Source organism: Hetaerina americana, unplaced genomic scaffold, assembly GCF_022747635.1.
Source record: "Hetaerina americana unplaced genomic scaffold, ioHetAmer1.1.p SCAF_3, whole genome shotgun sequence".
Classification (NCBI taxonomy): domain Eukaryota; kingdom Metazoa; phylum Arthropoda; class Insecta; order Odonata; family Calopterygidae; genus Hetaerina; species Hetaerina americana.
The window spans coordinates 68,755,998-68,778,452 of record NW_027286874.1 but is presented as its reverse complement, the minus strand read 5'-3'; the positions used below and the strand labels follow the sequence as shown (position 1 = coordinate 68,778,452).

The window sequence follows — 22,455 nt, the reverse complement described above, 5'->3', positions numbered from 1 at the left end:
TATATATTGGACCAAAACCTGCATCGGCACTTCAGTGGACCTGAGGAAGCCAACTGGAACGTTGGCGAAATATCGTCCGAAAAATGGATACACGCGGAAGAAAACCCGAAAGAACCACTTCCTACAGTAAACTTCACTTATTTGTCGATAATACAATTGAAGTCCAAAGGATAGAATAGCCTTATAAAATGACACTGATTCAATTTACAGGTTATGCAACTATTGGAAATTGAAATTGAACTTGAAAAAGAATGTAGCAATGAAATTGTGGGAAAAGAAAAGCTCTACTTAAAGCTCTTACTGTATGTACCACAGCAAGTGTATAATCTATTATATAGCATGTGGCTGTTATAATCCATTTGCGTTAACCTGATGAAAATATGCGAGAGGAGAAATAAGTGCAGAGAAGGGATAACTTTGAGGGGTACATGTAAGCCAGGTATCATGCACAGCAACTGATTTTGGTATGCGCAAGTCCAACTTTAGGATACTGCCCCTCAAAGGGAGTGCATTTTGTAGAGGCACATCTATAAGCAATGAACTACATGTATACCACCTCTATCCTCCTCTACTCCCTTTAAATTTTTTCCCTCTCTGAATTACTGTTTGGCACATACCTCTCCCGAAGTAAGTATTGCCTCCACAATTACCTGAAATGGATTAGACCTATCTGCAGAGTAGGCTTGGGGGTCTACATATCAAGTGGACAATTACAATTAGTTTAGAACTGGGGAAAAGTGACGAGAAGGTAAAAGAGTGGTACTACCAGTCATCAGCCAGGTCTCACTTACAAAATGCTTCTAGTGAATGAGTTCCTTGAAAAGTCAGTTTGATAACAAAATAATACATTAAGCCACAAGAAGCTAAAGTTCTAAAATGATGTAACGACACATTTAGTGATCCATCAAGATTATTAGAAGAACTAGGTTGGAGTCACACACAGACTGAATTTTAAATCATATATTCTTATATAAATTAGAAGTAATAAATTCCAAAGAAACTGCGGGAGATGCCACAACAGTAACTTTTGACTGAGTCATCCGCTAATATGCATTTCAATGCAACAATTTCAGAGCGTAAAAATCATTTGCCCAGTCAAGGCGAATGATTTTTACACTCTGAAATTGTTGCATTAGAAGTAATAATGTTAAAAATGTATATAAGAAATGATGCCAGATATCACTAGTAGAAATTTTAAATGTCCATCATAATCAATTCAAATTATAGCAAAATTTTCTATACTTTTCTATTTAACCAATCATGGTTCTGCATCACTTGTCATTCTCAAGGTGTCAGATGAGGTGAGTGGTCTCATATGTTATCAGGAGGGGAATGTTTATGGAAGATAATGTTTCCACCAGATGGAGGGTAATCGGTTTCAAATTGAATATCTAAGGGGGGGAGAATAGGAAGGAAATCAATGGTCAATACAAAGTAAAACATTATTTGAGCTTTTGGCAATTTAAATTAATATTTGACATTGCTAAAAGCTGCTATTTTCTTTGTAACGCTATCTCTCCTCTTCCCATCCTAAGCATTCACCTACCTCTCACCTCATGACCAGCCAACCTCCCAAGATATGGGATAGTGTTCATCTAGATATGTATTCGTCTTTGTCATCAGATAGTGAGTCCACATTGAGGATGACACAACTTACCAAGATCCCTAACCTTCTATTACCTCCCTTGCCAAACAAATTCCCTCACCTCCTAATATGAGACTTCACCTGATCTGAAACCTCTATAATGACACACATTACTGAAACAATGGTCAGTTAAATATGTAAAAGAAGTGTTGAAATGAACCCAGTGATTTTAATTTATATGAATGGATTTAAAATGTATTACTAACCCCAGAGTACCACAGTATGATAGTTCATACAATTAAGATTAAAGAGACAAACTCTAGAACCAAAAGAATTTATATGTACTTATTACTGACTTTCCAAACAGTTATAATTAGTAATTTTCCCATGAATGGCAAGTGAACAGGAAAAATAGCGAGGAATTATATAGCCTAGTTTTTTAAGCATTATTCTTATCATTTTATTTTAACTCCCACTAATAGCTCATCTTTCATGCTGAAGAGTACAGTGCTAAACCATTATGTGAATATATTTGCAAAAATATAGAGCATGCAAAGCCGTTGGTAAATATGATTGTGCACTGCTACATTTTTAGAACCCAAATATAACACTAAATACTGTGAGATCCCCAATTCCAATAAACCATTTTCTAGCTTAACATATTCTCCACCTCCATTCATTACTTCCAATATATCTAACCTTTTCCTCCCTCTATCTCGCTTTGCCAACATACCTGCCTCTTATTGTCTTCAACATTCATTGCCACTCAAACTGACCTGCATCTACTTTTTCTGTAGCCTATGATTTTCTCCCAACAAACTCTCTCCTCCCCTACATACATTCTTTGTTTGCTTTCCTTATTGTCCATTCTGCTTTCTATTCTTCTTTACTAAAACATCTAAAAGTCATCTATGCTTATCCTCTTTCTTCGGCAACCAGTTTACAGAACCACAAAAAACCATGCTCCATATCAGGTTTCACTCATTTTTCTTTCTATCTTTACTTATGGTCCCTGTTGTTAACTCCAAGATGGGTGAACTGTTCTACCTGTATTAGTTTCAGCCATCCAACTTTTTGGATCTTTAACTTAGCCTTCCTATTTCTTGAGAACCTCATCACCTTAAATTTCCCAACATTAATTCTTATCCCATATTCACACTGGAACTTTTAATGTGCTCGGCAATGATAGTTATATTTCTAGATCCAGCTCTTCCCATACCTGTCTTATCATATCCTTGAGTGAATGTACTGGAAAGAGTAGTTGATAATGAACAAAATCCCTGCCAAGCCCTGCACATCCTAATTCTCCAGCCACTACTTACACCAGTGCAGCCTGGGTTATTAACAGGTTAAGGATTAGTAGCAGAAAGATGCCCATTAAAAGTGAGGGACTGCATGACCTTCAGGACATGGTATTGTCTTTTATCCCCATGAAACTCCCCTTTCTTCCCCACCAATGCATAGCACACAGAGGCATTTATCATTTCAAGAATCCCCACAATCTTTATACCTCACCTCATTACCTCAACATATCAAATCCCGGTATCTTTTATATTTCCTCTCTCAATATCTCTTTAGATGTTTGCTAACCTCCTTGAACTCATCATAATTCTTACATTCCAAGTCACTATTCAGTCACAGTCTTCTTCTCAGTCTTTTCTTCGGCTACTATTGATTTGGATCTGTGTGACAACAACCACAGAGGTCTTTCTTATCATGTAGCTAGACAGAGCAGTAGCCCTTGTGGATTCAATTCTTTGGTTACCAGGACTCGTGATCAAACTTGTAGCCATCATAATTTCATTAGATAAACAATTGAGGTGGTTTTCCATTATCCTAATCAATTCATGGTGTATTTAATGCGACAAAACACTTAAATTATCACTCTAGATGCCTTTGACATGGCCTTACTGAGGAATACCCTGTGAACTACCTTCGCCTAGCTCCTACCTTTTGATCATCTGACATGAATGACTGTGACTAGTCTTGCAAGCACAGTTCACTGTCACAACAGAACCTGAGACCTTTCACCATATGAAGGTGTTAGGATATCATCATCATCATACCAGTCAATCTAAGATTTGATTTGTAGCACCTCTCCAATCTAAATCCTATTTCCTGCTAATCTCTTAGTCTCCTTATAGTCACTGCACCAAAATTTCCTATTTATTGCCTCTTGTAGTTCATGTTTGGTTTTCTTCTGTAGTTCTTCCCTTCTTCAAGTTTTCATCAGTTGAGGTCTGCAGCAAGCTACCACAACTAGGATGTGCCTAATTGATTCCCTTTTCTCCTTCTCATGCCCTCCACAGGCCTCTTTCTACAGTTGTAGTCCATGGAGAAGGTTATTAAGTTATCTAGCAATGAAAATCATTGAAGGGCTGAATGGCATTTTTTGTTTTCTTGATATGCTTTCCATACTTACTTGAAAATGTATTGCTTAAATGGCCCCAAATAACTGTATGGCTCACAGTCTGAAGCACTCACTTGAAGTGTGTATGAGCGCTATGAAGAATCAAAGATGGAAAAATGTACAGAAAAAGATTTGAAAGATGGCAGCTCTCTATGAAAAAACAATATTTCAATGTAATTTAATGCTGCTGAGGTGACTTCTTGCCTGATACACCAACAAGCATGATACTTGACTAATTAACCCACATATTAAAATCTGTTACCATTTTCATATTTGTTTGTCACTGGACATAACCAACCCTAGTAATCAAACAGCCTTCTGCTTACACCAAAAATATCCACAGGAAACATTTTTCATGTCAAAGTGAAACCATCACATTACATCTCATTTGAAACATAAGACAAGTGCACAGTGGATAGTGTTACATTGGGAGATCATGACTATGCCCATCTAAAAGCTCAAGTGGTGCGATTTTCTGGAAACTAAAATATCATGAAATATCAACAGGTGACACAGATAAAGGAAATGACCCCCATATCCTGATTGAATTTCACATGCCTTAGTGTTAGTCCTGAGTGAGCTCTACCCATACCTATCACAACCAAAGCACTTTACCGTAATGACAATGGTGTTTTAACTTCATTCATATTAAGCCCGCTTTTCATTATGTATTAATAATTTGCCTGTTTTCATATCTAAGTAATAGGACTGCCGATAACTCATGTTTTTGTTCATAGTCGGCACCAAACATTAGGTTTAATAACCACCAGAAAAGAAATAAATGAATATATATGGCACAAAATTTACTTCATTTTATATAACTTCATTATGGCTACAAACATAAATATATATTGAAATAGTTTCTCTTGGTGAAAAACTACCAAAAAATAACAAAGGCGCATTTAGGTATAACAATTTTCTGCAATTCTTGAAGTAAAATTGCATGTTATGAATCAGCCAAGCAAAGAGATCAGTTCATGTTCACATTCTTATATAAAGTTTCATTTCCAATCACGAGTTTCTAAATTAAGACAACATACGCACTCACTACTTCCTAATGCAAACAAAAAAACAAGGTTCCATCATCAACTCTATTTACACAAATCATTACACATTCATATTCATCCAAAAATTTTAAATGCTATTGTAGTATGAAATCTTGCCTACAATACACTTTTAGTCTTTCAGTCTACTTTAAATACACCAAATGGAGTAAAAAAAATAGCACAGTACAAAAGTTCTTTGTACCATATTTACCTTTCTAACCAACTTGATCACTTAACACAACCATGCTGAATTAGGATTTTTTTTGTTGCTGACAACATATTTAATTTTAGAATTTTACCACATTATATCAATACAGAATTTATATCTAATTTGATTCAAAACCTTAAAAAGTTTTTGAATCCAACAGCACCAAACAGAAATCAAATAATATCCATTCTAACTTAACTCAGCAAGATACAGTAAAGCCACAATATAACAAACCTAGTAGAATACTGGAATTCATAAACCTGTGACAGATTGAAACAGGAGGTATCAAAAACAACTCTCCAATATGCCGCATGCCTTCAATAATTTAATGAAAACAGAATATAATTACTTCAAAACTTAAAAGGATTACGATTGAACAAACATCCATATTTAAGTCTACTGGAAATTTGGTCCTTGCCTAAATTCTTATGAATTTTAAAATTTTATCATTTTTTTTAACCTGCAAGTTGGCCTTTATTATTGGTGCACTAATTCAATTATCCCTTAGGATAAGAATGAATTTACGTGTATTGCTGTGATCAGACAAATTCAGTAGGCATGCATAAACTTTGTAACATCTTATAAACCTATCATTATTTAAATTTCTTTCGGATCAACAGGATTTTAAAATAGTCCCAATTCACTTCTCAATAAAAAAACTACAATCACATGGCTTGAGAATTATCATTTTCCCAAATTTGTTGGACATGTGAGATAAAGAATAGCTATTTCACCCATCATATTACTTTCACAAACATTATGGCACAACGAATGATGGAAATTAGAAATATTACAGGTTTTATTTGAAGATGTAGGATGCAAATTGTGATATGATCGGAGGAAACTCAATGGAGAAATGGGTGTCTTCTTCATCCAATATCCACGGATCATTCCACATAATTTGCTGAGGGAAAAATAAATGGTTAATTTTTCATTCCATGTATCCAAACTCCTAATTCTTTCAGAAGCTAAAGAAGATCATGCTTCAGTACATGCATTGAAGGACATGGTTATCAAGCTCTACCTGAATCAGATGCCAAAGGGGAACTTAGGCACACCAATGCTGAGGCTATGCCTCATGCAATGAGCCTATGCTGCAATATATAACCATTTGTTTTCTGCATTATCAATGCAAGAGATGACTCTCCAGAATTGACAAAAAAACTTACTGTTAACGAAACTACCTTCCTTGATATTTTGTCTTAAGAGTACTCTTGTGCAACATATATTCTGAATACCAAGTTAGAAATTACACAGGTTTTAGTGCTGAGATATTTCAGTGAAACTTGGAATGTTTCTCTGCATGATCAACAAAAAGCGAACAGTGCACTAACTATTGAGAAGAAGTGCAGCTGGAAAAATGTGAATCACAATGCACCCCCAACTCCTGAGAAAACTTGAGTGCCGAAAAAGGTTAACTATTTAACTGTAAATTCAAGCTAAGCATTTTGCAAAAACTGAAATTGATGATTAAGTACATCCATGTTTTATTCACATTATTGCAATAAAAATACCTAGTTTTGCCACTTTTTGGGTACTCTTTGTCATAGCATGACTTTACTGTATCAATTCCATATTAAATTTAAATCTGAAAAAGAAGATACTTCAAAGAAAATATTTTTTTTTAATTTTGTTTCATTTCTCACTAGAGCAATCAAACACTGGAATGAAAAAAACTTTTAGAGCATGAGGATGACATCTGGATATTAAATGAACCACAAAAAGTGCACCGTCACTGAATGCCATTTATCACAATTAGTAGCTGTTACATATTTTACAGGTGTGAGAGCATTTACAGTGCAGTTCATAGCAAATGCCCACAAAAGCTGATGAGTTATATTTGAACATTAATTTAACCTAAAAGGAAAATCAATGTATCTATAATGAAGCAATTCATGAAAATTGTTATGCCATAACTAATCTTTTGAAGTTTTAATATAATTAAAATGCCACTGTCAACAAGAAAATATAGCATGTACAGAATATGTTATATACATTTATGTACATACATTGATTAATACTCAGACACACATACCAAATAATAAGTTTCTAATGCTACATCACAAATAAAAACTTTTTGGCTAAAACATGACCACATCATAACATTTCTCTGATTGTTCTAAGCTTGAGAGCAATCATGTTACTCAAACATGTCCCAATAAACTATGTCCTTCATACTTACTTTTGGGTTGTTCCATTAGGTAAGATCTCAATAAGAGGAGCTACATTTTTTTTAATGTCAGGGATTGATTTCTTCAATTTTCTCACAAGAATCTCAAGGATTCAGAGGTACACTAACTTAGTATACTCTTGGGACAAAAAGGGGCTTTAAGAAGACATTTTTCTTTTGTCTAAGACTTGTTATAGAAGAAAGCAGACCCTCACCTTCAAGGGGATGTGAGGCAAATGGTGGATATTCAACAATTTATAATCACACTTTTTTTTGTAACTTCTCCTGGAAGTCAACATGAGCACCAACCTTAAAATTTTTCTAGTCTCGAGACTCAGCCCGCCGACCATGTCCCCCGTTGTGACTCTCGCGCAAGTGGTGATGGTGAAAGTCCCCCCCACCCTTGTCCTCCTCATCCTCTTCCTCCTTACCATCCCCGCTGGCCCTCTGCCCACTCCTCTTCCTGCGGTCCCCGCCCCCCAGGCGCATGTGCCTCTGGGCCCGCCGACACCGTCCTGAGTCACCCTGATCTGTTTCCACCTCCTCTGCTTCGCTGCCACCGCCTGCCTCCCCATCAAAACGCTCCATGTCCTCCTCGTCGTCATCCTCGTCTGGAAGTAAGGGCTCCGCATTCAAGAGCAGGTTGTCCCTCGAAGGCGCAGGACCTTGGCTCAGGATGTGCTTGGCTCCACCAGCACCGCTCCCACTACGCTTCTTTCGACCAGTGAACACTCGTGCTAGCTGCGCAAACTTTTTCCTTGACACTGGAAAGGAAGTGGGGCTCAGTTGAGACTCAATTGGAAAGCCAGACATTGATAGGAGGCAGTACCCACTTAGTGAATGTAGCAGGGTCCCCTGTTAGTGCTGGACTTAGAGCTTACATGGAATGAGGGTAAATGTTAAAGGTCACTAAAAGTTTTTTCCTTTCCTAATGGTCTACATGTTGCAAGAACAGTTGTGCAGATATTCTAGATTACTTCTTTTGGTCAGATGGTTCCTCACAATACAGCTTCTAACCAGGAGAAGTTGGTTGGAATGCCTTCGCAACTGTCATCACAACAGAGAGACCAACCAGAAGGGAAACCTCTAGAGGTCTTCTTCATCATGCCCTCCATTATATCTATTTTAAAAGTTAAATTTCCCACTTCTAAAAAAAGGAACATTTTTGAGAATAAAATTCAACATCGAGCAAGTGAATTCACCTCTTTTATGAAATAGCACCTTCCTTGTAACATGAAGGCAAATACGGAGAGTAAAATCATGCAAGATATCAGTTTAAAAGTTTGCATAACAGGGTAGCAATTTTATGAACACCAAAACATTCTAGCACTGAGAAGAAAGAGTAAATATGTTAAGGCATGCATCTTACCTTTTCCCATATTTCTAAGCCTTTCCTTAAAAAGAGCATCTTCATCGTGACCTGAGGAAGATAGAGATTTGCCAAGAGGAAATGAGCCCATGTGATCTTCAGGGGGACTATCACAATCACCTCGCTGCATTTGATCTATAATAAAAGGCAAAAGAAATGAAAGAACAAGAGAATTGTCCTTGTGTCTCCCAGATTTAATGAAAAAATACACAATCATGATTTTTCCATAAAAATGTCCACAATTTTCCATATTTTGTTATTAGAAGGATTAAATTACAAAAATGAATGTGCTTGTGCTGCAATACACATAATAAACAGGTGTACTAAAAAACAATAACAAAAGATTTGTAAGCACCTTTGTAGCTACAAAATGTAATAAGGAGTTTGTATGGGTTGAAAAAATGGATTGTTATGATTCAGCATTCTATATTTCACGCTAATCACCTGTATTACTGTCATTTTGCAGATTTTTTTCTAGATACTTCTTTTCATATATCAAGATAATTTTTGTTGTGAACATATGCCTACCCATAATTATTTTGATGCTGGATAGTCTAGATGCTATCTAAATGACACATCTCTGTTTTTATAGCATGTTTCTCCATAATCCCTATATCCTTTGCATTGGTTCACATGAATGTTGCAATCAATGAAGTAAACACAACAAACATTGTTTACCTTTGAAGGGGAAGAACAATTTAACCAACATAAATCAATTCAAAGAAATTAGCTCTCTTATTTTTTCCATTGAGCTTCTTGAAGTAATTTCTAATTTGAAGACACTTGCTACATAACCTGCTTATTTATTTACTGTGAAACATGCTACGGACTCACTTTAATGCTTCTCATGCCTACAGTAGAAACTACCCAATATAGAATCTGATGGTTAAGCATCAACTATCAAGGATAAAAATTGGCTAGTGCTTGAGAGAGCTTTGCTAACTAATCTGTTTACATGGAATCTTAGAGATCCCAAAGGTTTCCTAATCGAATGAACCCTAGAAAAAGGCTGTAATTCTCAGAAAAAACAGTTATAATTGGTAAGTTGTCCAGAATTTTTGGAGTGGCAGCCAAATCTTACAAAAAGCTTTATTTTTTTCAGAACTTACAAAATGTAAGCTTCCACGAAAGAGATTATTAATGATAGCATTACATAGACATTCATCACTGAAATAATACTGTACATTTTAATCATATTATGAATTATTATCATAGTTATCTACTTTTTCTCAGACTGACAAGTAAATTTTACAACATTAACAATTGTGACAATGCCTTGGCACATAAATATGTGAATTATAAGTACTTAACTTATTTGTAAAACAACTAATTTTGCTCCTTCAACTGAAACTGTGCTTATCGTGATAAGACAGAATGAGGATGCCTTATGGAATTTATAGGAGGAGCAAGGGATGACGAGACTCAAGGTTTTGTGGTAACAGTTATCTAGCAATGACTTTGGTACTGGGTTATATTTACAGTTGTAACCAATCACCTATAATTTGCTGAACATTTTAACCTGCATAAATGAACATTTTCATTAAAAAATCAGTTGAAATATTTTTTCATCATAGATTAACAAATTAAACAGCTTCAAGAAAAACAGAAATTGAGATGATGGGCTTATTTGCTCTCTCTGCAAGTGAGTCATTCAGGAAAACAGTCATCAATCTATTCTGAACACGGCACAGAAGTCCAATTTTTTACTTTTAGAGACAGAGTAATTCTTTTCACATTTGAGGGGTAGAAGTGCAAAACACAGATTTTTAATGAAATTAGATCTTAATTCCAAATCAGCATTTTATGATAAGAGATTTGTTATCATCCCATTTTTTAACTCAAGTTATGATATGGTTATAGGGGCATTTTAGTGGCAAAACACCTGCTAATTCAAAGGCATGTATTTGGAATAAAAATGACAGAATATGAATGTGACAAGTATAAGATCTTTTTAAAGGGCAAGTTCATCTCAATGATCTGTCGACCATTCACTTTAATCAGTATCTACTAAAATTCTATTAAACTAAAGTGAAAGTAAAAGGTGCACTCTTCCATGTGTAATAGTTTTTTTAGTGAAATATAAATATTTTCCTGAACATTTCCAGTGCATAATGACTTCCCTGACTTTTCCAGGTTTCCAGGATTTTCCAGGCCAGCGGCCACCCTGAGTTATTTTTTCAGACCTGAATAAATGCCTGCAGATCACACTGTCACAGAAGGGTAGACATATTAGTATCTTTTAGCAGTTATTGGAAAAATATTATTTACTTTCTTCTTACATATATAATAAGGAAATGAACTCCTTTGGTGTACTTAAACAACTACACTAAGCTAGTTGGCTGCAAAAATGGTTCTCATGGCTTTAAAATGAAAAAGACCCTCACATGGGTATGTCATGTCCAGAATGAATAGAATTCTTATCAGGCAAGTACAAGGTTTGTATAAAAGGTATCATGACAATTTTTTCCTGACGTCAGCATGAAGTGCAGAAATCAGACCACCAGTTAAGTGTTTGCATGATCACAGATTGAATTGCAATTGATAAGATTACAGTGCACATCATTATCACTGAAAATTTGGCGATGCAAAAGATCTGCACTAAACTCACCCCAAAGGGCTTGACAGATAACCAAAGGTGGAGTCGAGGGTCTGCTTGCAAGACCTTCTGTAATGGCATTGCGACCATTCCCCAACCCCCTTACAGTCCCAAATTGGCACCAGCAAATTATTTCCTATTCCCAAAAGTGAAATACTCCCTCAAATGATACCATCATTTGGCCTTAAGTGCCATCAAAGAAGCTTGCACGCATACCCTCCAGGACCTTCTAGAATCTGCCCACAAGGGAGCCTTCAAGTCATGGAAAAGCCACTGGCAAAAGTGTGTGGATGCTCAAGGGATGTACTTTGAAAAATTTTGAGGCATTGTCACAACATCTGAAATAAATATATTTTTCCAAAACTTTTCCCGATACTTTTTATACAAATCATGTATGGGAAGTCTATGTTTAACAAAATGCTGCAATTTATGCATTTATTTATGAAACAGTTGAATGGTTAGGCGATTCATAAATATTCTTCTACAAATATAGTTACATTAAATTTGAGATTTTCTTCGTTTGTTATTCAATTTTTTTAAAATCTAAATTATAACAGGTTTTCACAACAATTTATAAGCATAAGTGAAATTACTATGTTTGTGATAGAAAATATCTTTAATCTTCTTACTCTTTACTTAATTTTAGGGAAATTTTATTCATGTAATTGACACTATCTCAAAGATAGGTAATATAATAACACAATCTGATTCAAAATTTAATCAAATCAGAGGATTAGAATAATAGATACCCTGAAACACATTATCAAGCCAAAATGTCTGTCTTTGCTACCACAGTCTTTTCTAAGATTTGCAAGGGCAAGAAGATGTTTAAAATGGCAAGTTCAAAGTAAACTGATCTGGTCTGTATTGAAACACTGATGTTACAAGCTAAATGCTTTACCTTTCTCAAGAGTTGAAAGAAAGTCTTTGTTCCACCGCAGCTCTGCCATAAATTCTTCATTTTGCAAGAAGAGAGCAATCCGCTCATCTTCAAGAAATCGATCTAAGTCAGGATCTCCAACTGCACCTCCTGCACCAAGTAGGGCTCCACGACGTTCCTGATTCTCTGCATATCGTTGCTGAAGGAGTTGATGGCTCAACATCAAGCCCTTTGAGTAAAATAATTAAATGTTAATTTACATGCCTGCATATTACTACCCTACATTTCCACCTTAATCAACTCTATAATTATGCGATGCCACAGGCATCAACGAGACTGAACCTTCCATCCTCTCCAGGCAATAGCCCAATGCTCTCCACTTTGGCACTATCTCATCACCCTATATTCCATACAAATTCCACAACTATGCCAATATTAGGCAAACTAGAGAATAACTTCTAAAAAACAATCAAAGAAACTATTCCCATTTTCCTAATCTGCAGTGTCTTTGAGGGAAATAAAATTTCTACCAAAATTTACAAAAACGTTGTAAAATTGATGGTTTTTTATCTTATCACCTATGAAATTTCGACTTCACTGAGTATAAACAGAAAATTCTACAAATTTAATTTTTAAATGGGGTGGGAAACTGAGAAAAGAATGATAGGATGACCACTACTGCAACAGGGAGGCTTCCACTGTAATTATTTATTTTCTCAAATCAAGATTATTGATTGAGCAGTGGAGATTCCTCTCAACTAGAATAAAAACTATGCCTAGGTGTGGGGTTGGACCACTTATTATGCATTTAAAATCTTTTTTACTTTGCTGTGCGTGCAAAAATTAAAACTGTAGGGCAATCACCATACAAGCCAGTCATCCTTCACAAACCCTGAAAAGGGTGACTGGAATGACCACAGGATACATTGTTTTCACTGAATTAATTAACCCTAATCATTCCAAAAACTAAAATTGCAACAAAAGAAAACATATTGACAGAAAAGAAATTTAATAAGCAAAAGTAACACTTTACAGGAAGAGGAAATATGCAATACACAGCCTCTTGTTACAAACAACATGTCAACCATTGTATTATAGTGGATATATGAAACAAATGGATATGTATTAAGTCCATAAAAATATATATTTGAGAAAAACAATCCAGCAACCAAAATCAACTATAATCTCTGTCCATTATAGATTTTACGCATTATGTTGTAGACTCCACTGATGCTCAGAATATCTATTTTTAACTTTTAAAAGAGACAAAATAAATGCCCATATAAATATGAAGTCCAACAGATAGCAATTTACACATTTTACCCAACATACGAGGGTCATCCGGAAAGTAGTACCCGTTCGTGCCGCATGAAGTGCTGACGACGCGAGTAGCCGCTGGACGAGGTCAGATAGCTTCAGTGGCTTGTCTGCCTTCTCTGAGCCAAGTTGCGTGACGCTAGCATTGCCTGTGTTGTTTCTGTGATTGTTTACAATGTTTAAAAAAATTGAGAACGCCGCCAGTTGTGAAGTGAGGGCAGTGATTAAATTCCTCAATGCAAGAAACGTTCGCCCATGATATTCATCGCCAATTAAAGGAGGTGTATGGAGACAATGTAATGGACGAGTCGTCTGTTCGGCGGTGGTGTCGCAACTTCAACATGGGGAGGGGGAACACACACGACGATGAGCGTTCGGGGAGACCGTCTGTCATTACAGACCAACTGGTGAGCTCAGTTGACGAATTCGTGAGGAACGATCAGCGCGTCACAATTGATGACATCTGTGAGCATTTTCCCAATGTTTCTCGAACAATTGTTCATGAAATTGTTAAACACCATCTGCATTATGCAAAAATTTGTGCAAGATGGGTCCCTCGCGTATCTCAATGAGCTGGCGGCGAAGGACTATGCAGCAGGAATACAGAAACTTGTCACACGTTATGACAAATGCCTTAATTTGCTTGGAGATTATGTTGAGAAGTAGTTTAAAGTATCCTCTTTCAAATAAAATTTTTTATGTTTGTTAATATTTACTTTTGTGTCTTTATTTCACGAACGGGTACTACTTTCCGGATGACCCTCGTACATATGAATAAGGCTCATGAGAAACTTTAAAACTGTTAAGAAATCTAATAAAACATATGTAACACAACTGAAATCTTAGTCACCAAAAAATACCGTGTTTGCTAAGTACCTAGTGCATGTGAATTATTTATGTGGAAATATTTTTAACACTACTGTAATAGGCTTTCGCTGTTATTAATTCAATATTCTTTTGCGTCATAAGAATCACACTGAGTAGTTGTACTCCCAAGACATATGCATATATCTCTCTAGCATCTTCTCATATCTGGCTACTCTTGCACTTGCCAAGGCATTATTTTTCATTTAATTAATTAAACAGATGGCACCAGTTGAGAAATACAGCAATGGTGATCAAACAAAAAATCACAAAATATTCCCTTTGGAGAGAAATTCTTGATCAAGCAATATGTAAATAAAATAAATTGTAGGCAAAATTTGTGTCTGCAATAGTGCTTGAAATGACTATTTATCATTTTCATTAGAATACTAGATTAAAACAGAAAGTTGCAAATCAGTAAATATTTTACATAGTTGGTTTAACCCCTTGGGAATTGAATTTTCCAAAAATTCTCATATCCTTAGCAGGAAGTTAGATACTAGAAGTAACCTGTATGAGATTCAACAAATATAAATAGATACATTGACACACAAGAAGTAAAATAATGAGGTGAAATACAAGAGATTATCAGACATGCATTATTTAGCACATATTACTTACTATATGATTTCTAACACTATGCTATAATGAAATTCTGCAGCCATATTAATATTTGAAGGGATTTAATAAAAATATTTTTAAAAGGGTAATTTAAATGAATTTAAAACCCCTGAAAAACTTTTCAATGACAAGCAATATTCAGCTGACAAGGCCTTGAGTAAATTATGTAGGTATCAGCACTTTTTTGGTATATTCCATTGTGACTCAAGATTTGGCCATGAAGAGAACAGTGGCAAAACTCATGCTGAACCTGCCGATGGCAGAGCAAATGTAACTTCTTGTGGAAGTCTCACAGGACATGCTGGACTCCACAAGTAGTGACCCCGACTTCATTAACACCATAATCACTGGTCACCCTGTTTCCGGAAAAATTTGATGCAGTAGAGCTACTCCATTTTCTTTGCAATGAAAAACTGACGAGAGCACTACACACTACCTCACTCAAATGCTGCTTGCCAGCAACAGATGGTATCGACAGGCAGGAAAAAATTCATGCATGTGCACTAAGGCTCAAGGTCAGCTAATGCAAGCACGTTTGATTCCAATCCATCAGCTTTTCACAAAGAAAAAATAAGGTCCAATACTTTCCTAACAGACCTCATAGGAGTAGACTGGGTGAAAACATGACTTATTTGCAACCTTAACAAGTCTCAGACCACTTAAGTGCGAGTGGTGATGGAGAGTCTGGATGGCCCGAGTTAGGAAGAAGAATGTCCATTATCAACCAAGCTTGTCTACATATATGTGGTAGAAATGGTAAAAGAGGCATGGGATGAACTGGAGGTAGGAATGATAATCGGTGCAGAATTCATAAAATCAGTTGTATTTGTCGATGGCCAAGCTTCAATTTGTCAGTCAGCCAAGGGGTTGCAAAGTCTGCTGGGTGCACTTGAAGGTAAATGCGAGTCATCAGAGTAGAATTAATGTACATATAACTCAGAATGTGTGGTTTTTGAGAAAGAAAAAAGTCAAGCTAAAAATTAAAATAGGAGGGTGGAAACAAAAGCAGGTGGAAGAGTTTACCTATCGGAAGTGTTGGACAAAATGGGCAAAGTAGTAGGGTCATAAGGAGAAGAACTGCATAAGGCAAAGAAGCTTATACAAGGAGGGAAAGGATGACCAGGACATTTCCCAATAATGTTAAGAAAAGGCTTGTCAAAACTTTGATACGAAGCATGGTCTTGTATGGTGCAGAAACATAGTCATTGACGCGGGATGATAGGCATAAATAGGGGGCTTTTGAAATGTGGGTGTCGAGAAGGATGGAGAATGAAGACTGTGATAAGAGTGGAGAATGATAGGCAAACGAGGAAGGGGTAGGATAAGGGTGTTAGATGGAATGAAGGGAGGAAGGAGGGATTTGGAATTAAAAAGGGGCCTATTGTAATGTTGAATGTCAGATTGTGTTTTCTTAGGAAAAACAAGGGTGTTGTCACTGTACTGTTTTGTAGCTTGTGCCCATCCAAAACTTAATTGTTAGATTACCGATAATAATCATAATACAACTCCAATGCAATTCCAAGACACTCAGGTCACTGACTTAGTACTCAATTAATACTATGATTTAGATTGGTATGTGGTTAAACGTGTAATTGGTTCGCCGCAAATTGAGAATTAATGTCGACGTCGCATATTTTGCAGTTGGTCCGAGGTAATATCCTCCGGCATCTTGGCATCTCCGACATCCATCTCTCTAAAATATTTATCTACCCTGTTGGCGCACTGCTTTCCTCAAGCATCTATGCTTCGGCCGACACAAAATTGGGTCCGGTCGCCTTCAATAGCCGATTGAATTCGTCGCGTCAGTAAAATCTTCAGACATACAGACCATAGCGGTAACGACGACAAATTTTAAGGTCACGACGGGATGGAACCGAAAATTATCCTCCAATCAGCCATCAGACGTGACGAGAATTACGAGAGGCTGTCAATTTTGTATGCGGGCCGCCTATCGCGACGTAGCAGGAGGATATACAACAGAGTATTTCGCCCTCTCATGCCCGGGTGTTTCAATACATAGCCTCTCGTACGTAGGCATCCTAATTTGTAAGTATTCCAACCATTGGTATAACTGTGGTGGAAACGAGAGAGAGATGGCGGATACACAATTGTATCCACCTCTGTAAGCAAAAAGTCCGAAGCAAGCCCCCAAGAAACACCCCCAAAAACAACATTACCAAGGTCTCAATACAGATGACACACCCGAGATATTTGTTTTACAGACTTTATAAATGTTACATATAAATATAAACGGTTAAGTTTCCACTGGTCGCTGGTCAAGAAAACCTCTTACTTCCGCTTAAAATTCCCCTCCAAAAATGATTTTCTCTTTTTGTTTCGCGATCCTATGATATTTTCCCGCCCTTATAAAACACTGCAACCAAAGTGTTCGTCTCGGAATTTTAATCTTTCACATTTGAACCATACCACCATTTCGCTCATTCGCCGCACTTGAGAGTACTGTTTCTTGGTACCATTTATGTACGAATGAGAAAATTAATGATGATTACGAATTGGAAAAAATAATTCAATATTTCGTGAGCAGCGTCTGAACGATGCCAATCGCGATTTTGGGCATACAATTCACGCATTTCATTGAAGCTTGCCACATTCCTTCACGTAAGCAACCGTAAGCGTGTCGGAGACCACGTTGATGCACGCAATCGTTTAGCACATCTACGAGTAATTATTGCTAGATTAGATATACATCAATTGATATATTATCTAATACTATAACGCAACCTGACTATTACCGAGAGTACAGGAAACAATTGTCAAGATAACGTAAATCGAAGGCCTCGCTAGTAATTACAAAGGGTTGGGAAATAACCGTCGTGTTGTCTTCACTTTTCGGCATGAAAAATATGTAATTACGTCGTATACGGTAATAAAAACGATAAAAAATATAAGCTGAGACGGGTTTGCTGTCTGAAAGAGGATTATACAAATCTGCAAACACGATTTCGCACCATTTTTACGAAAACAAGTGTTCTTTGAACTCTTGCCGGCAACTTCATCGGGAGGCTTTTAATTCCAGAAAATGCTCATCGTCGATCATAACAACTTCCGAAAACACAAACGCGTTTATTGCATTTCCGAAATCGTATCAATCCTTTATTAATTAAGACACGGATTCTTAACTCCGCCTGGTACGAAATACTCCAAATACCATATTCATGTTATGTTACAGCATAATTACTAAGAAGGTATGGAGAAATCAACCATTTTCACTTACTTCTTCTCGAAGAAACTTGCGCTGCCTACGAATCCATCTCGCCCTTATGTGATGAGAGTGCCACCGAACAATCGTGCCATCCCACCATGTTTCAATATCCCCCAAAGCATTTCTGATAGCTGCTCTGGCAGTGCTGGCCAAGTTCAAGAAACCGGACCTTACTACTAAATCCTTGTAGGCTGATGGGGCGCCTTTCACCATGTTTCCCACACATACGTACGTACTTCACTCGAACGCTATCGAATATGCTCTTCAACTCGCCTTCCCGGTGGAGGTGTATTGTTTGCGCCGGATATAAATTACCCTATCGACTTCGTGACTACACAAGTGCTCGGTCAGTCCAATGTCTTGTCATGGGAGTCGATATCCACGAGTCAGATGATTTGATTCAAGGCGCCGACCAATTCGAACGTCACGACTAACTGCCAGAGAGCATATAACCCTTGAGAATTCCTTGGCGTGGCCTCCGCAACTGGGTGCTAATTGCCGCTGTGGAGGCACAAAGCGTGAAGATACTTGGGGACGCTGATTTTCGAAGCAAATAGGATTATTGGGAACATGCCACAAATATGAATGACGTTGGCATTATACCTGTAGTCGCCTTGCTTCGGAACACTCGGGATAAACAGGGAGTAACCAACTACGCCGGGCCAGTAAAAAGATTTTCGGGCGGCGATTTTTTAACGAAAAAAATAATGAGCCCATTATTACATTAAATATAATGACATTGTTAACCTACTCAATGTATAAAATAATTTTGTAGAATACATTTCATCGATGTTATCAATTACAAAATAATGTATTCTCAAATAAAAAGAATGTCATTTAAGAAAGAATCCTTGACACATTAAATTAGGTATGAAATAATTCGCACATTTAAATACAACTCTCTTCTAAGGAAACTTTGTGTAATTTCATTACAACTGTTGTTAGTAAACTTTTACAAACAAATATTAACTGGCTTGTAAGTTTTCCAATGGTAAATTCACACATTACCTATTAAAACTTCTGCTGATTATATTTTAAAATATCTCCCTTTTTTGGGATATTTACAACAGCAAATAGAATACAAAAATATGTTTCAGGCCAAAATAACTGGGGTGAGTTTAAATTTAGTCATCTGTAAAATAGTCATAGTGCAGATGACAAATGCATTGATTTGAAATAAAATGTGATACAACCTATTCATTAAGATGTTTGAAACACCCTTAATTACCGAATAGAAAAAGAAAACTAAGCTAATAAAACAACATGGACTTATTTTCATACTAGGTTACATCATGTTAAGTATAGTTGTCTCTTTTCCTCAGCAATGAATATGGTTTCAAAGGCCAACAAAGGATGAAAGGCATCCACGATTTTCATATCACAAAATCTTGCACACACGAGCAGAGGAGAGTAGAAAAGAAGGGAATAAAGAGGAATGCCACCATGAAAACACTGACTTAGAATGTTAGGATGATGCGACGGCCAGGGAAGTTAAAATACATAAAGTGAAAAAATGAATAGAGATAATATAGACATACGTAAAGAGACATGGAAGGCTAGCAAATATTATTGGAGAGATAGTTAATGAGTAATATATAGCAGAGGGGTGGAGAGTCAACATGAGATGGCTGTAGTACTCAATATGAAACTGGGGAGAAGAGTAGTGAACGTGGCAAATATGAATTACAGAATATTATTGGTAGCAATATATATACTTCACAAATAAATTTAAGTGAGCAGAACTATTCTATCTCGGGATAACTCAAGTGTTCCTGCTGACAAGCGGTCACAGGGAAGAAGACTGAAATAGTGTTTCTGATCAATTACATGAAATTACTGCGAATGCATCTGGGAGACATTTGAAAGTGATTGGGACTTGGAATGTAGTAATGGCAGAAAGGAAGGGAATGAAGTAGGAGAGTGTGATTTAGGAGAAAGGAATGATCAAGAGACAAAACTACCATTTTGCAGGAGAACAGGTCATTTATAAAAAAAACACCTCTGAAAATGTAGGTTCACATGGAAAATGCAGGGAGATTTCAGTAAGATTACATTATTTTTAGGTTTATTTAGTTTCAGGATTAGCATGATCAACTCAATGTCTTGGTAGCAGATGCAAATTGAGATAAACAAACATTACATGAATAAAAAGTGGCAGGATACAATTTTTTCCTGACGTGGTTGTACGCTTGCACTGTTCAAGCTTGGTGTCGGGGGGTCTGATCCTCAACATGCACCAAGTGCTAATCACCCACAAGCGTTCGTTCAGGCTAGATCATGTTTTTAGTGGATCCCTGTCGAGTCACTCAGTGCAAGCACAAAATACAGGGAAAGATTGAACAGCCATCATACCATCAAATTTTGTGTTGGACTGGGGAAATTGGGTACGAAGACATTGAGCATAACTTTCCAAGGCTTCAAGGATCATACCATGTCACAAACTGCAGTTTTTAAGTAGCACAAGCTCTTCAAAGATGGCCGAGAGAGCACAGAGGACAAGCAGATGGACACGGTTAATGTCAAGAACCGATGACAACAAGCATGTACGTGTGTGAAAGTGCTCAATCCAGACCGTCAGTTAGGTGTGCACATGATTGCAGATCGCATTGGCATTGATAAGATGATAACGCACACCATTATCACTGAAGATTTGGTGATGCAAAAGATCTCCGCTAAACTCATCCCGAAGGTGTTGATGGACGACCAAAAGCAGAGTCAAGTGTCTGCAAAGGTCTAGCAAAGTCTGAAAGTTTAGCAAAGACCTTCTGCAATGGCATCGCGATGATTCCCCAACCCCCTAACAGTCCCAACTTGCCACCAGTAGACTATTTCCCATTCCTAAAAGCTAATTCCTCCCTCAAAAAACACTCCCACAAGACCCTAAGTGCCATCAAAGAAGTTTGCACGCTTACCCTTAAGGACCTTCCAGGGAGCCTACGAGTCATGGAAAAGCCGCTAACAAAAGTGTGTTGATGCTCAAGGGATGTAATTTGAAAAATTTCCAGGTGTTGTAGCAATATCTAAAATAAATCTATTTTTCCAAAATTTTCCCCAATACTTTTTACATTAACCTTGAATAATGCTAATGAAGTGTGATGTTAAAGCAAAGAGAATGAGGAAGGGAAGGAATATACAAAAATGGAATATGGAAGACTTACATCCGGAATAAAGTACCACAAGGCAGTTAGTGATATATTCTGAGTAGACAGCACAGCACATGGATATGAAGATTTTACTGTTATAGGGCGTAACCACCATACTACACAGAAAGGTGAAAGAAATGTCAGAATGTAGGAATAGGAATTCTGCTTACACCAGTAGAGATGCAATGGGTAAAATATTAATATTGAAGAAGTTCTGACATGATGGAAAGAATACACATATGAACTATACAGTAAAGATAAGTTGCCAGGTAGTATAAATATAGAACAGGAATATGATGCCAATAAGAATAGTTTAGGATAAGGAATAGTTGACTCCAAGATAGAAAGGCATTTTAGGAATGGAAATCAAAGAAGGCTGTCAACATGGAAGGAAAGGCAAAGAACCGATTCCTGCAGAATTACTCAAGATCTTAGGAAAACAGGGACGAGGAGGTTGTGTGTGTTCATTCAAAACATTTACCAGGGAGAAATTTTGCTGGAAGACTGTTAGATAAATGTTACCCAGGTAGTTTGAGAAGTACTTGGAATTACCACCAGATGCCAGTGTTAGCGGAGTGAGTTTCTCACCTAGTAATAGGTAATCCTTAATGAATGAACACTTAACCCATCAGTGCTCTGGGAAGAGATCTGTGATGCAGATGCCTCTCTGTTGTTGTTCCCATGTAGTGAGTGTGAAGATGGAAAAAATTTGCATTAAAGAACTTTCAAGAAGTAGTTGTACCTCGGGATTTTGTCACCTTAAGTTTCTGTTTCATTCTTTTGCTACATTGTACAGAAAGGTTGACGTACAATTAATCTTTCCAAAGAATGATTAAAATTATGCCTGAAATGAAGCATGGCCAATTGAATTGTCATCATTTTCTGTTACTGGAAAAGAGATAATTCTAAGGACCAATTATGGGTTGAGCAGCCTTGGTCATTCCTACTTCATTCCCTGTCTGGCATATTTAATATTAATTGGTACTTTTTGTTTGGCATGCAACCCGCAGTGCTCCAAGGTGA

The 22,455-nt window shown here is 36.9% G+C and overlaps 1 protein-coding gene across 4 annotated transcripts in view; it reads right to left on the bottom strand.

Moving 5' to 3' along the window:
- Positions 1-4,794: 4,794 nt before the first annotated feature.
- The window catches only part of LOC139690284 (CUE domain-containing protein 1), a 35,759-nt gene continuing 18,098 nt past the window's right edge, over positions 4,795-22,455 (bottom strand). For 3 of the 4 annotated variants that reach the window (XM_071587640.1, XM_071587639.1, XM_071587642.1), the window contains 3 exons: positions 12,286-12,493; positions 8,789-8,923; positions 4,795-8,183 (listed from right to left, as the gene is read on the bottom strand). In XM_071587640.1, coding sequence (XP_071443741.1) covers positions 7,741-8,183; positions 8,789-8,923; positions 12,286-12,493 — 786 coding nt within the window. In that variant the 3' untranslated portion in view covers positions 4,795-7,740. The remainder of the gene's footprint in view (positions 8,184-8,788; positions 8,924-12,285; positions 12,494-22,455) is intronic. The other variant, XM_071587641.1, reaches the window with a different exon arrangement.